The sequence below is a fragment of the Sorex araneus genome, chromosome 5, assembly GCF_027595985.1.
Source record: "Sorex araneus isolate mSorAra2 chromosome 5, mSorAra2.pri, whole genome shotgun sequence".
NCBI classification, from domain to species: Eukaryota; Metazoa; Chordata; class Mammalia; order Eulipotyphla; family Soricidae; genus Sorex; species Sorex araneus.
The window spans coordinates 109,475,766-109,491,723 of NC_073306.1; the positions used below are offsets into that span (position 1 = coordinate 109,475,766).

Below are 15,958 nucleotides of genomic sequence, written 5' to 3' on the forward strand. Positions count from 1 at the left end.
CTGCCCTGGGAACCCGGGCATTTCTGGGGATCAGTATGTTTGTGCACGTGGCTCCTCCACGCTTCCGGACAGCACCTCTGTGCCCCTCTCTCAGTGGGACGAGCTCCCCTTCCTGGGCACTGCATCATGCTGCGTCCTGTGCCCTTACTCCAGGCCAGCTTGTCCGACCTCATACGGAGAGAACAATGAGGCACTTGAGAACTCAGCAGGCTGAAACCCTCATCTCATGGATGGAGAATGAGGTTCCCAAGGTCACCTGGTTTGTTGAGTTTCTTAAGTGTAGTGATTTACCATAGTGCTGAGATTCGTGCTGAGGAAGATGGTTCTGCTGCCCCAAAACCCGCCCTAGAGGTGCCTGTGTCCCTCCACTGCTGTTTCTAGGTCCCCCGCAGTCTCCTCCCTCTGCCACTTAGCAAATTTGGTTTCGTTGGCAGGCACGTAGGATGTGTTACTGTTGGCCATTGTCTCATCCCTTATATTTATTTTTTCCTTATTAGTTTTGGAGGGGAGCCAAAACCATCAGTGCTCAGGGGTGACTCCTGGCTCTACACTTAGGGGTCTCTCCTGGCAGGCTCGGGGGACCTTACGGGGTGCCGAGTATCGACCCGGGTTAGCTATGTGCAGTCGCCCTACCCATTGTACTATTCCTCAGGCCCCAAGTCTCTTGCTCCTTTTGATCTCACTTCTGGTTCCACCCGAGTTCCGGGATGCACTGCAGGATTTCGTCTTCCCTCTTAGCTGAGTTGTGTTCCGCTGTGTGTAGACACCACCACTTCTCTGTCCCCTCCCCTCTCCGTGGGCATTGGGATTATTTCCAGATCTTGGCTGTCATGGCCAGGGCTGCCATGATTCATTTTGAATTAACGCGTTTGTGCTCCTGGGATGAATGCCCAGGATGAACTGGGCCCTACCGAAGCTCTGTTCTTACATTTTGGAGGCATCTCCGTGCTGTTTTCCAGAGGCTGAGGCAGGTCGCCTTCCCACCAGCAATGACCCTTTCCCCCTCTCTCCACACCAACACAGGGTCTCCTGCCCTTTTGGATATGTGCGGGTCTCACTGGTGTGGTATCTCATCGTTGTCTTCATTTGCATTTTCTTGATAGTGCTGAAGAGCACTTTTTCGTGTTTTACTTGAGAAAGAAGTGCCTGCTCATCTCCTCACCCCCTTTTTTGGGGTAAAGTTGGGTGGTGCTTGTTGTTTTTGTTAAGTTTTTGTTTTTGCCTTTGGACCACACCTGGCAGTGTTCAAGGCTTATTCATAACTCTGTGCTCAGAAGTCACTCCTGGTGGGCTCAGGGAGCCATATAGGATGTGGGGAATTGAACCCAGGTCAGTTGCTTGCAAGGCAAAAGCCTTCCGCATTATACTGTCTCTCTGGCCCCTGATGATAAGTTTTATGAAAGCTTTATGAATCTTGACTACTCGCCCTTTGTCAGATGTATGATACATGAATGTCTTCTTCCTCTCAGTAGGGTGTCGTTATTTTGGTTGTTCCTTTCAAACAGTACAGAAACTTTTGACCTTGATATAGTCCCATTTGTTTATTTTTTGATGCCAACAGTATCAAATCATGGAAAATGCGTCAGACAGTCCATAGTCTGTCTGTGTTTTCCCAGATGTGGTTTATGGATTCAGGTCTAATAGCAAGGCCCTATTATCCCTTTTCAGTTAAAGGTAGTGTCTAGTGGCCACGGGATTGACTAATGACAGATCCAGGACCAGATTCCTGTGCCCTCATCTCCCCGCCACATCTAAAGGCCCCCAAGAGGCGGTTTCCTCATTTCTTCTCTATTCAGTATGAACTAGTGCAATGTTCATCTGGCATCCAAGCTGCAAGGTGTAAAGATCGCTGGTCCCCAGGTGCTCTCAAACCCTTGGCAAAAGCTGTTGTCTGAGGGGCTGGAGTGATAGTACAGTGGGTAGGGCGTTTGCCTTGCACACGGCTGACCCAGAGTTGATCCCTGGCATCTCATATGGTTCCTGGAGCACCGCCAGGAGTAATTCCTGAGTGCAGAGCCAGGAGTAACCCCTGTGCATCTCGCCAGGTGTGACCCAAAAAGATACAAAAAAATGTTGTCTGAGCTCAGTGTCCCTTAGTTTTTGAGAGCTGGGGTGAGGCCACAGTCCCAGTGCAGGGGCAGGAAGAGGTGGGGGATGGTCTAGGAATGTGAGGTGGGTGCCCACTGGGGCCCCCAGAACCTGGTAGGGAACAGAGAGTGGCCCTGTGTGAGTGAGCTCCCTCCATGTCCCCCCGGGGTCCCACAGGCCTGCATGGCCTTGCTTCTCCATCCTCTGCCACCCCAGCAAGTTTCTCTATTAAGAGAAAAATTAATTCATTTTCTGTGCAAGTGTCTCCGATGAAGAAGAAGAAAAACAAAGAATTTGTAGACACATAGAAATAATACAAATACATTGTAGCACTGTCATCCCGTTGTTCATCTATTTGCTCGAGCGGGCACCAGTAACGTCTCCATTGTGAGACTTGTTACTGTTTTTGGCATATCGAATACGCCACAGGTAGCTTGCCAGGCTCTGCCATGCAGGTGAGATACTCTCGGTAGCTTGCTGGGCTCCCCAAGAGGGACGAAGGAACCAAGCCCAGGTTGGCTGCGTGCAGGGCAAACGCCCTACCCGCTGTGCTATTGCTCAATACAAAGACGTAGTAAGAACAAGTGCAGAATGGCCCCTCTGTGTGTGCTCATGTGGATAACTGTTAGAGAGCCTCTTTCTCGGTTTCTCCATGGACAGACACACAGATGGGTCACAGCACAGGGTGGCTCACCTCTTCTGAATGTGGGTTAAGTTCCAAAGTGGCAGGGACTCACAAATCTCCCATCAATGTCTTTCCATCTCTTAAGTGGCCTTAGTTAGCTGCTGGTTTCCGATGTGGCGCTGACATTCACTCGGGGGGCTGTGGTTTGAAAGTGGGCAGGCGTGACCTGGCCATCGTGGGATTTCCACTTCTCCTGTCTTCGGCTTTGTTTCTCCCCACAAGCAACCCTTGTGAGGACCGGGGGCTCCCAAGATGCCTCTCAGGCGAGCCCACCATCCACTCCCCTCTCTCTCTTTGGCAGGCCATCCTGATCACGTGGACCAAGAGATTCCGAGTGAGCGGAGTGGAGGGCGTCGATGTGGTGAAGCTTCTGGACAAGGCCATCAAGAAGCGTGGGGTAAAGTGCCTCCGGGCTGGCTGCCGCCGTGGGAAGGTCGGGGGAGGGCGGGGAGGAGGCTATGTTTCACTGCAGAGGCTCTTCGAGGGGGATGTGGGCGATAGTGTCTGGCCCAATCCAGGAGGTGAGAGGTGGGGTCCGGAAGTCGGGTTGGATTGGAAGCAGAGCCGTCTGCAGTGCTGAGCCTTCTGGCTTGGGGGTCTCTGACTTTGAAGGAGCCCACGGGGTTGAGGCTCCCGGGTGGACAGCGGACGGTCCGCATAGGCAAGTAGAAGGGGGGTGTTGTGCCTGGCATATCCAGGGGATGCTGCAGTGCAGGGAATCGAACCAGGGTTAGCCGTGTGCCAGGGAGTGCCTTCCCCGTACTGCTGTCTCTCCAGCCTGAGGTTCTTGCACATGTACATTGAGGTGTCTCCTGCGTGTCAGTCAGCTCAGAGTTGGCAGCTTCTAGCCGTTGGTATCTTCAGCGTCTCTGACCATTTTTACCTGATACCATAGTAGGTATCTGCTGCATCTCTGAAAATTGGAGAAAGCTTTCAGATATTTCTCCTGGTTGCCTGTCCAACTAGTTGGCCATTCTAGAAACTTGTTTTTGTTTTGTTTTGTGGGCCACACCCAGTGCTCAGGGCTATCCTGGCTCTGTGCTCAGGGATCCCTCCTGGCAGGGGCTTGGGGAGCCACGGGTGTTGCCAGGAATCGAAGCCAGGCCACGTGTGAGGCAAGTGCTCTGCCAGCTGTGCTATTGCTCCAGCCGTGGCAAGACTCTGAGAGCAGCCAGATAGTGAAGGGGACCGAGTTGTTTCTGTAATGAACTGGCAGCAGCACCATCCCCCCTGCTGCCATGGCAGTCATGAAAACAGATTGGATTGGGGGGAGGGGCTTCTACCTTGCTCCTGAAGGTTGGGGATCTCTGCTCCTGAGCGCAGAGAGTAACGCCCCATTGTCGGTCCCCAGGACTATGACGCCAACATCGTGGCTGTGGTGAATGACACCGTGGGCACCATGATGACCTGTGGCTATGACGACCAGCAATGTGAAGTCGGCCTCATCATAGGTGACGTCCCCCCACGGCTCCAGCCCCCCTTCCCAGAGCCCTACCTCCTCTGGTATCCCCCTGAGCCCTGTCTCCTGACCCCCGTCTCTGATTTTCTCGTTTTATCCCTTTCAGGCACCGGCACCAACGCGTGCTACATGGAGGAGCTGAGGCACATCGACCTGGTAGAGGGCGACGAGGGCCGGATGTGCATCAACACGGAGTGGGGGGCCTTCGGGGACGATGGGGCCCTGGAAGACATTCGCACCGAGTTCGACCGGGAGATCGACCGGGGGTCTCTCAACCCGGGCAAGCAGCTGTGAGTCCAGTTTTGTCTTTGACTCATCCGACCGAGGGGTGGCTGGCGGGGGGCTGGGAGGGGCCGGAAGCATGGGACGCCCTGCGCAGTCGCCTCGGCTGTCACTCCTCCTCCTGGGGCTGCAGAAGATGCGCTCCGAGAGGCCCAGCTGACGGTTGAATCATTTGGTCATTCCCGCCCGGCCAGCGGTTTCGAAAGTTGGAAGCACTGGAGCTCCAGCTTAGAAACATTCCTCTGCTCTGTTATCAGTCGCTGGGGCTGAGCTGAGGCCAAGAGAGGCCACAGCATGGAGCTCTGGGCTGCGCAAGGGAGAGTGAGAGTTGCTTCACGCAGTGTGTCTTTCTCGAGTTTCCTAGTGGAGCTGTGTGCAGCTAACAGGATGCAAAGTAGCTTCCCCCCTCTATGTTTCTGTCTCTGTGTGTCTCTCTCTGTCTTTCTGTCTTTCGTGTGTGTGTGTGTGTGTGTGTGTGTGTGTGTCTTGGGCCACGCCAGCGATGCTCGGGGCTTACTCTTGGCTCTGCATTCAGGGATCACTCTTGGTGGTGCCCAAGGGACAGTATGGGATGCCGGAGATGGGTCCCGGGTCAGCTGCCTGCAAGATAAATAATTGCCCTACCCACTGTACTCTCTGGCCCAGTAGCTCCTTCTCTTGCAGGACTGCCAGGTGAGGTCAGTCCCCAGGGCTGACATCTGTCCTGTAAGGGATTGAGCCGTTGAGACAAGCAGGATGGCATCTGGGGTGGTGAATAGACCAAGCTTCTCAGGGAGGGTGGAACACGCGCAGATGTCCAAGTTCATGGCCATCCTCAGACTAGCCAGCCCAGTGGCATGAGGCCCTGGAGACCGCCCGGTTCAGGCCAGCACAGTGGTTGCCGTCTTTGTTCCCCAAGTGCCGCTTGCTCTCTTGGATCCTGCCAGCTGTCTCCTGCTAAGATGTGTCCACATGTCCTGCTCTCTTTGGAGAGATACCAGCAGGAGAGCGGTGTGCCCCAGGCATTTTGAAATTTGTTTCCCAAAAGATGACAAGACCTGGGCTGGATGGCTTTCTGCCTGGTGAATGGGGTGGCACAGGTGACACCAGTACCTCCCACGCGCCCCCCTGCACACACTGTCAGAGCTTGTCAGGAAGAGAACCCCAAGTTCCTAGACCCGGAGTTGAACCCTTGTTTTGCATCCTGAGGCACGGCGACGCCAGCTTGGCGATACCGCCCAGCTCCCCACTCGGATAGCCAATGAGTTTTGTCTTCACCCTTATAAGCTGACCTGACCCCTCACCCCCAAACCTGCCATGAAGCTGTTGACGGAGCTAAAGTACAGTCTCCCTGGAGATGTGTGGGTGGGGATAAGCATCGGCTGCCCGGAGCTGCCCACCGTGCCTCCGTCCACAGCCTCTCAAGCTACCGTGTCCGCCTTCCCAGCACGGTGACCCTGGGGTTCCGAGGACAGTGCTGAGTGTCAGTGGTAGTGTTTCCTCTGAGGTTGCCTTCTTGGCCCAGCGGGCAGGCCCTTACCTGCCGGAACAGAGCGATAAGGGCCCAGGCCCCTCTCTTTGTCCTTTGCCCCGTGTCCCCAGGCCGAACTGTGAGCTGGGCTCACAGCTGTGGAATGGGGGGAGGGGAAGCCGCGAGGGGGCTGGGGAATTGGACAGGTGAGCGATGGAGGAGGCAGGGGAAGCCCGTCTCCCCACCCACCTCCCTGCTTGCAGGTTATCACAGGTCAGATCTCAGCAGCAGTCCAGAGTGCTGACTGCATGTGGGCTGCAGTACATATTCCTGAGAACAGGCGGCAGCCAGGGGAAGGGTGCATCTGGACCACACCCAGCCCAGCTCAGGGCTCTGCACTCAGGGATTTCTCCTGGCAGTGCTCGGGGGACCATATGGGGTGTCAGGGATGGAATCTTGAGTCAGCCACACGGGAGGCTAGCGCCCTACCTGCTGAGCTCTCCAGCCCCTCCTGCTGATTTCATCCTACCGTGTTTTGGTTTTATTATTGTTATTATTTTCTTTTTTGCTTTTTGGGTCACACCCAGCGTTGCACAGGGGTTACTCCTGGCTCTTCACTCAGGAATTAACTCTCCTGGCGGTGCTCAGGGGACCATATGGGATGCTGGGGATCGAACCCAGGTCGGCTGCGTGCAAGGCAGGCACCCTACCCACTGTACTATCGCTCCAGCCGTCGTTTTGGTTTTAACCCTCCTTCTCCTGTCCTTTGTTCCCGTGTGCTGCCTGGTACCTTGGCTCAGGCTGCCCATCTTCCTCCCATTCTTCAAACTTCACAGATACTGAATCCCTCCTCCCACCAAAAAAAAAAAAATGAAAAAGGACCCAGCAGTGACCCCCCTCCCCCAGGAAGCAGCAGCATGGTGCCGCACGCCTCTCCTGCCAGCACTCTGCACAAAGCCTGGCACCTCCCAGCACTCGCAGCCCTGTTGGCATGACTGGGCTCCTCTCGCGCCTTCCCTGCCCCGGGCTGCCGGGTGGAGCTGGTCTGGCTGCCAAGGGAGCTCTCAAGCGCTCACAAGCCCTTGCACGCCGCTGCCTCGATGCGTGTGACCTCCACGGATCTCAGCGGTGCCCGTGGACCAGTGCTGCCCACTGGCCCGTGGCCATCTGCCCACTCGCTCAGGTCCCCAGGCGTGAAGGGGGTCCCGCCGCCCCCAGTCGTCCCCGACTGGAGCAGATCCCGGCTCCCAGAGGCTGTTTGCTCATGCTCCCCCCAGCTGGGGGTCAGGGCTGTGGCCTTCTGCTTCCTTTACCTGCAGAAGGGCGTCGAGGCCCCACCCAGGCTGTAGAAGGGCCCGGGGTAGAGGAGAAGTGATAGGACAGCGGGGAGGGCGTTTGCCTTGCTCGAGTCTGGCTCGGGTTCGACCCTCGGCATCCCACATGGTCCCTGAGCACCGCCAGGAGTGATCCCTGAGTGCAGAGCCAGGAGTCAGCCCTGAGCACCGCTCAGTGTGGGGAGTCTCCCGGGGCAGTGGGAAAAGCCAGTTTTCGCTTTCCTTAGGGAGAAACAGTCAGGGTGTCCGTCTGACAGGCTGCAGGCCCCTGGGAGGAAGTGAGTGAGCGGGAAGTGAACGCACAGAGCCCAGGGGTGGGGTGGGGCTGGTGGCTGCCGGGCCCTAGGGAGTAGCGATGTTGACCAGCTCTGTCCCTTGGGGCATCGAGCCCCCGGCACTGCATCTGCCTCTTCTTGTGGCTCTGTGACTGTGGGCATACAACACCAACCTTTCCTCTCCCTCAGTTTCCCCATCTGTGAAATGGGCAGAGCGTGCCCACTCCCAGGATTATGAGGGGAAGATGATGTAACAGGGTGCAAGTGCTGGATAAAAGGAAACGGGGTGTGTGGGGGGTGATGCCCAGGAAAGGCCACATTGCACAGTCGCGGGGCTCTGAGGCGCTCACGCCACCCAGAGCCTTCGCCCCACACTTCACCGTCCCTGCCACCAGCGAGGAAGTCAAGGTCCTGAGTGGGGGGTCAAGGTAGGATAGGACGTGCGGGAGAGAAGCTGGCAGGTGCCTGGGCAGGCCGGCTCTGCGGCGCCTGCTGGGGGCTGTGCCAGGGCTCTCCCCGAGGTGCCCGGGGCCGGGCGGGGCCAGGCAAGTCCTGCTCTGCAGGGCGCGCTCCTGCCAAGGAGCCTGGGCTGTCCGGCCCTGTCAGGAGAGAAAACAATGGGAACCCGAGGACAGCGGGCGGGGCAGGTGCTCGGGTCCCGGTGGCCTCCCCAGCCTGCCCTGCCCCATCCGGTCCTCTCGCCGGGACGCTGCCAGCTCTGCCAGTGTCACGTGGCTCCCTGACGCGGCCAAGCCTCAGGGACCGTCCTGCTCCAGGCTTCCTCCCAGGCCCTGGTCAGCCCGGACAGGGCCGGCTCAGGTGGGCGCCTCGCCCAGGCCTCACACATCCCCCCAGGGACTCACCCGGGCTGCCCCGTGGCTGAGCATGGCCCAGCCCGGTGGCTTTCGGCCACCCCGAGCTCTCCCCGGCATTTAGGGCGGGCTCAGAGCGGGGAGTGGGTTCCCCAAAGTAGCTTCTTGATACTTTTGGTTGGGGGGTGGGAGGTGATTCACACGCAGGTGTGCGCGGTACCGTGTGGTGCCGGGGGTGGAACTCGGGACGCAGTGGGCCGCGGAGAGAGAGAGATGGGGCTCTGGGGAGACGCTGGCTTGTGGGGGTGGAGGAGCAGAGAAGCCCCGGACACAGCCCCTGAGTTCAGCCTCACGGTCTGGCTGCCCTGAAATGGGGAGACTTTTCTGGCTGCCTCCCGGTAGGGCTGGGTGACCTGCCTGGTGGAGGGGGCAGGCGAGAGCCCCCGAGAAGCATCTGATTTTTTTTTCCCTTTCTCTCTGTCTCTGTCTATGTCTCTCTCTGTCTCTTTCTCTCTCTCTTTCTAATTGAATCACAGTGAGGGACACAGTTATAAAGTTGTTCATGATTTGGTTAAAGTCATACACTTTTCCAGCACCCTTCCCTTCATCGGTGCACATTTCCCATCAGCAGTGTCCCCAGTTTCCCTCCTTCCACCCTAGTCTGCCTCTATAGCAGGCACTTTCTCTATGTCTGTCTGTCTGTCTGTCTGTCATTATGGCTTGCAGTACAGGTACTGAAAGGTTAGCAGGTACATCTCTTTACCCACTTCCAGCACTCGGTTCTTGTCCAAAGTGATTATTTCCAACTGTCATTGTCATACGAGTCCTTCTCCATCCTAACTCACCTCTTCCCACACTCGTGGCAGCTTCCAGCCGTGGGCCAGTGCTCCTGGGCCTTGTTCCTGCTGTCCTACAATGGTAGTCTCATGCTGTTTATTATAAGTTGTTTTGTAAGTGGAGGGCAATCATGTCCCTTCACATCCACCCAGGGACCTCCTTGAGCACCCCTCCCCACCGCTCAGGCTGCCTCTCTGCAGGACCACCACCTTTCCTCCTATTGCACCCCTGAACACCCCCTCCTGGTGACCCTCCCTGTGTCTGCCCCCGGTGCTGACAGGTGCCTGCACTTGGCCCCCACAGGTTCGAGAAGATGGTCAGCGGCATGTACCTGGGGGAGCTGGTCCGGCTCATCGTGGTCAAGATGGCCAAGGAGAGCCTCTTATTTGAGGGGCGCATCACCCCAGAGCTGCTTACCCGGGGGTCCTTCACCACCAGTGACGTGGCGGCCATTGAGAAGTAAGTACTTTGCTCAGCTTTGAGGGGTGGGGGGGCGTGGGGCATCAGTGGGGGCCTGTGACCGCTCAAGTCTGTCCCCAGGGGCCGGAGCAATAGTACAGCGGGGAGGGAGGGCATTTGCCCTGCACGCGGCCCACCTGGGTTCGATCCCCGGCATCCCTGAGCACCGCCAGGAGTAATTCCTGAGTGCAGAGCCAGGAGTCAGCCCTGAGCATCGCACAAAACCATCTAAAATAAATAAATTCTGACCTTGGCCCTTGGGGCCAGTGTGCCCGTGTGCCTGCAGCCTGCAGGCTCGTGAAGGAGGTCCATCCCGTGGCCGCAGAACATCCGGCAGGCCAGGCGCCTGCTCTGCGTGTGGGACGCCCCAGGTTCTGTCCCTGTACAGCAAGGTGGTGGCCCCTGCGTCCAGCCGGGGAAGCCTCCCATACTGCTGGGTGTGCCCCACCCACACACACACCCCAAAGCAAAACACCAAAGAATGTTCAAGGGGCAGATACTCCGTCCTCTCGCCTCCCGCCACCCGCCACCTCCCTGTGCACAGCCCCGTGCACGGATAAGATCAGATTCCCAAAAGCAGGTGATTTTCATCTGTGACCAGGCGCTGACCGCACCAGGACCCGGGGCCTTGGGGTTTCTCTTGGGATGTCAGGGCCAAGATAATTTGAGGAAAAGGATCCTGTGGCCAGCGGGATCGAGGAATCCTGCAGGCCTGTGCCCCTTGTAGATATCTGTGCTGTTCACGTTGCCTGGCAGAAACCCAGGTCTGTCTGGGTCGCTTCTCATCCCCCAAACCGCTTTTGTGGCTGAAACTCCGCACGCAGCATCCTGGCTCGAAGGCCTTCCCCCGCCCCCTCCTTCCTGGGCCCCCTAACAGCCAGAAGGTGTGTGTCCCCGGCCCAAATCTGGGAAGCACTGGTCCACCAACAGGTCAGCTACACCGCCGGAGGACCAAGCCCTGCGGGTAACCTGCCACAGCTCTGCCTCGTGTCAGAAACTCGGGTCCACAGGTCCTCGGGTCCCCCCGCCCCACCCAGGGGATGCAGAGAAACTTGGTCCTGAGACCATTTGCTAGAGTCAGGTGTTCAGCCAGGTCTGGGGGCTTCCTCTCTGCGGGTGACCTCCGCGTCCCCCTTCCTCTACTCGGGCACGGTCCACCCCAGGGAGCCCCACAGGGCACCTGTGCAAATGTCAGCTGGCTCGGGGACAGAACGTCAATTCCAGCTCTGCACCAGGCGGGCTTTCCCGCTGCCCTCCCTGGGGTTCTGGACACTGAGGCCGAGCCGGCGACGTCCTGTCTCGCTCCCGAGAGAAGGTGGGACGTGTCTGTGGTGTCTTTGTGGTGAGAGAAGGAAGCCGGTGGCCATGGATATCCCTCTCTTCTGTCCCACCTCCACACTGGTCCTCGGATTTTTGTCCTGCGCAACCGATGGATGCCTCCAGTTAGTGGGGGAAGGGGCAGCAGGGGTGCTGGGTGTCAGCCCTCTCTGCCCACGGCTTCCGTCAGCTGCAGTCGGGGGAGCCGGAGGCTTGTGGGTGCCTCACAGTTGTTGACAATGTCAGGAAGAGCCTGCCTTCCTCTGGGCCTGCTGCTGGGGCCGGCTTTTTTGTTCAGCCGGAAGCAAGAGTCCACTTGTGGTAGCTTGCACAAGCACGGCAATTGGAATAAAGGCTATCTCAGTAAAACGTGTTAAAAGAATCCTGCCATGGCACTCGGCCAGAGCTTTCTCTTTAAGATTCAAAGTAAGGGGACTGGAGCAATAGTGCCTTGCATGCAGCCGACCCGGATTCAATTCCCAGCATCCCATATGGTCCCCAGAGCACTGCCAGGAGTAATTCTTGAGTGCAGAGCCAGGAATAACCCCTATGCATTGCCAGGTGTGACCCAAAAAGCAAAAATAAATAAATAAAATAAATAAAATAAAATAAAATAAAATAAAATAAAATAAAATAAATAAAATAAAAATAAAATAAAACTCAAAGTAAGGCATGATTTTCTCTGTTTTGTTTTTGAGCTGCACCCAGCTATGCTCAGGGCTTGCTCCTGGCTGTGTGACTTTTGGTGGTATTCAGTGCTGGGGTTTTGGACCGCAGTCTGTGGGGTACAAGGCAAAAGCACCTTAACCCCTTTACTGGCTTCTTCAGTCCTTAGCGCTCTATTTTTTAAATTTTATTTCAGTTTATTTATTTTTGTTTCTGGGTCACACCCGGTGATGCTCAGGGCTTACTCCTGGCTCTGAACTCAGCAATCACTCCTGGTGGTGCTCAGGGAACCACCTGCTGTGCCGGGGATTGAACCAGGTTGGCTGCGTGCAAGGCAAACATTCTACCCACTGTACTATCACTCCAGTCCCTCTATATTTTTTAAAAGATACTATCGATAATGGGCTGGAGTGACAGCACAGCGGGTAGGGCGTTTGCCCTGCACACGGCCAACCTGGGTTCGATTCCTCCGTCCCTCTCGGAGAGCCCGAAAAGCTATCGAGAGTATCCCGCCCGCACAGCAGAGCCTGGCAAGCTTCCCGTAGCGTATTCGATATGCCAAAAACAGTAACAACAAGTCTCACAATGGAGACGTTACTGTGCCCGCTCGAGCAAATCAATAACCAATGGGATGACAGTGACAGTGACTATTGACAATAGTAACAGAACTGCAAAGTGCCTTGGAGCAAGTCCAATCAGATTGAAAGCATATGTGCAGAAGAATTCCCTCTGAGGGAGGGCCCAGGCAAGGCTGTCCCAGGACAGCTCAGACCCATCAAGGGTATGTCCCCAGGGCAGAGCACCGACTTGTCTTGCTCTGTATCCCCCCAGGGGCCTCTCCAGCCTTCCCTCCTGCTGGCGTTTCTCAGGCCTCTAACTTGGTTCTGGGGCCTCTCTGCATGGTCAGTGCAGCTCTGCCTCCCGTGGGCATGGCCCCGCGTGGCCCTTGACCACGGTGCCCACGTCTCACCCACAGGACCAAGGAAGGCCTAGCCAACGCCAAAGCCATCCTATCCCGCCTGGGTGTGGAGCCGTCCGACGACGACTGTGTCTCGGTCCAGCACGTCTGTACCATCGTGTCCTTCCGCTCGGCCAACCTGGTGGCCGCCACGCTGGGCGCCATCCTGAACCGTCTCCGAGATAACAAGAGCACCACCCGGCTGCGGACCACGGTTGGTGTCGACGGGTCTCTTTACAAGATGCACCCACAGTGAGTCTGCCCTTTGCTGCTACGCTTGGCACCCCGTTCCCCCCGGGCTCAGGGCCCCCTTGGAGGTCAGGCACTGGCACGCAGCCGAGGGTTTGGGGTCGATAAGACGATTCCTGGTTCTGAGTGGCCAGGTCGGAGTTGCCCTTTTGGGACAGGTACCTCCCGCCCCCAGGTCTGGTCTCCATCTGCGGTGGCCGCCCTCTTCCCTTCCTCCGTCTGGAGCAGTTTCTGTAGCTTCGGGAACCCTGGGTGGCAGGAATGTCTCTGTCTCTCATGGTCTCTCACCTCATTTCATCAGGGACCCTTGTTTGAAGAGCTCTTCTGGGGACCAAGGAGATGGTTCCAGCTGGAGCTCATTCATTGCATGCAGGAGCCCTGGGTTGGATCGATCCCGGCTTCCCTTGGTTCTCCAAGTGCCCCCACTCGCACCCCCAAAGTCCAGCACTGAGCTAGGAGAAGTCACTAGCTAATATTTTGCATCTGAGAGCTGGAGAAAGACGTCCCCAGCTCCCGGGAGGGTGAGGGCTTTGTCTCCAGGCTGCCTCACTGTCCTGTTAGAAGTTTCAGCTCAAAAAGCCCTCTGTGACTCCAAGAACAGGGCTTTTGCCTTTTTATTTACTGATTTATTTTTGCGGCGCCAGGGATGGGCCTAGGTCTCGTGCATGCAAGGCATGAACTTGCTGGGCCTTTACCATTGATCCACATCCCTGGCCCGGCTTGTACCTATTTAAGAGGCTAGTGGGAACGTCTACATTTTTACAGTACAAAGTTATACAACTAATAATACCTACTTGTGACTTGTGTGACCCCCAAACAAACAGAAAAACCGAAAAACCAAAGTGTTAGCACTTGAGCTGGGGACATCGGTTCTTTTTTTTTTCTTTTTTTTGGGGGGGGTCACACCCAGCGATGCACAGGGGTTACCCCTGGCTCATGCACTCAGGAATTACTCCTGGCGGTGCTGGGGAAACCATATGGGATGCCGGGGATTGAACCCAGGTTGGCCGAGTGCAAGGCAAACACCCTACCCGCTGTGCTATCGTTCTGGCCCCCAGGGGGACATCAGTTCTTGATTGAGCCCTTCCTTAATCTCAGCTACGAAACTGAGCCTGTTTCAGGACCCAGTTCCCACCACATTCATGTCGGCAAGGGCTTGTCATCTGTTTTCATATAAGGCTCTCTTAGCTTCTCCTGCATGCTCACGTGTGTGTGTGTGTGTGTGTGTGTGTGTGTGTGTGTGTGGTGGGGGTGGGTGGGGTTGGGAAGGGATGACAAAGCATTTTTTGCTCTGTATCTAGTGTTCCTACAAAGATTAGACAATTCTCGTGTGTGTGTGTGTGTGTGTGTGTGTGTCTGTGTGTGTGTCTGTGTGTGTGTGTCTGTGTGTGTGTGTCTGTGTTCCATTTTTCCGTTCTGTCTGCTTTTGCTCAGTTTTCTACAGCAGGTGCATCTGATTTAGGCAACAAGAAAAAAGCAAGTGAGAAGCCAGGATGATAGTACAGTGGGTTGGGTGCTTGTCTTTCTTGCATGCAGCCAGTCTGGGTGCAATCCCTGGCATCCCATATAGTCCCCTGAGCACCACCAGGAGTGATTTCTGAGTGCAGAGCCAGGAGTAAGCCCTGAGCATCTGCTGCGTGTGGTCCCCATCCCCCTGCCCCTCAAAAAAAAAAAAGTGTAGAAAGTGAAAGGAAAGTGTGGAGAAGGGCAGGACGGGGGGTGCATGGCTCAGTCCAGACCCCGGCACGACTCTCTCCCCTGCTTCCCGCCTCGCACAGGTATTCCCGGCGTTTCCACAAGACTCTGAGGCGCTTGGTGCCCGACTCGGACGTGCGTTTCCTGCTGTCGGAGAGCGGCAGTGGCAAGGGGGCCGCCATGGTGACGGCGGTGGCCTACCGCCTGGCTGAGCAGCACCGGCAGATCGAGGAGATCCTGGCCCACTTCCACCTCACCAAGGACATGCTCCTGGAGGTGAAGAAGAGGATGCGGGCCGAGATGGAGATGGGGCTCCGGAAGGCCACCCACGAGAAGGCCGTCGTCAAGATGCTGCCCTCCTTCGTCCGCAGCACCCCGGACGGGACCGGTGAGGCCTTGTCGGGGGCAGGGGGGGGTGCTGAACTGTCACGCCTGCGCTGTCACGGACGAGTCTCCCATGAAGGATGCGGTCACACTGGGCTCTCGCCTACAGTGGGCTCCTCCGGAGGTGGGGGGATGTGTGGACACTGGGCTTGCTGCAGGCTCTGGGCGGGAGCCAGAGACTCAGTCATGTTCTGTTTCTCCCTCTGATTCTCGCCGGTGGGATCCCAGGCAAGCGCCTTCTCTCAAACCGTAGCCCTGTTCCAAATTAGAAAGTCACTGTCACTGTCATCCCATTGCTCATCGATTTGCTCGAGTGGGCACCAGTAACATCTCCATTGTGAGACTTGTTGTTACTGTTTTTGGCATATCCATTACGTCACAGGGAGCTTGCCAGGCTCTCCCGTGCGGGCGAGATATTCTCAGTAGCTTGTCGGGCTCTCCGAGAGGGGCGGAGGAATCGAACCCAGGTCGGCCACATGCACAGCCTACCTGCTGTGCTATCACTCCAGCCACCAGTGGATCATAAAAAGATCTTTTCCCCTGGAAGGCTCCATGGGGAAATTAGAAAGTCATTCAATTTGATTACTTTTTTTTGGTTTGGGGGCCATACCTGGCGGTGCTCAGGAGTTACTCTGGGCTCTGCACTCAGGAATCACTCTTGGCAGTGCTCGGGGGACCATATGAGAGGGCAGGGATCAAACCCAGGTTGGCCACATGCAGGACAAGCAACCTCCCCGCTGGACTCTCTCCCCGGGCCCTAGAGAGTCGTTCTTAGAAAAGTGTAGCAGGACAGATCCACAGCCCTGAGACCTCCGTTAGGTCTGCCTACAAAGTTGGTCAGCAGGAGGTTGAACCCCCCGGGCAGCCTTTTGTGGGGTGTGTGGGAGCTGACAGGCTGGCAGGCGGGTGCCGGAAGGGTACCCCCAGGCCAACTGCAGAACAGAACCTGCCCTTCCCGCTGACATGGCAGGTCCTCGTGGAGCCAAGCATCCTGAGTTTTCCGTCTGG

The 15,958-nt window shown here is 56.7% G+C and overlaps 1 protein-coding gene across 1 annotated transcript in view; it reads left to right on the plus strand.

Moving 5' to 3' along the window:
• HK1 (hexokinase 1) overlaps positions 1-15,958 on the plus strand; it is a 65,322-nt gene that overhangs the window by 33,256 nt on the left and 16,108 nt on the right. The window contains exons 5-10 of the mRNA XM_004617115.2: positions 3,075-3,170; positions 4,125-4,224; positions 4,339-4,522; positions 9,526-9,681; positions 12,641-12,874; positions 14,650-14,954. Coding sequence (XP_004617172.1) covers positions 3,075-3,170; positions 4,125-4,224; positions 4,339-4,522; positions 9,526-9,681; positions 12,641-12,874; positions 14,650-14,954 — 1,075 coding nt within the window. The remainder of the gene's footprint in view (positions 1-3,074; positions 3,171-4,124; positions 4,225-4,338; positions 4,523-9,525; positions 9,682-12,640; positions 12,875-14,649; positions 14,955-15,958) is intronic.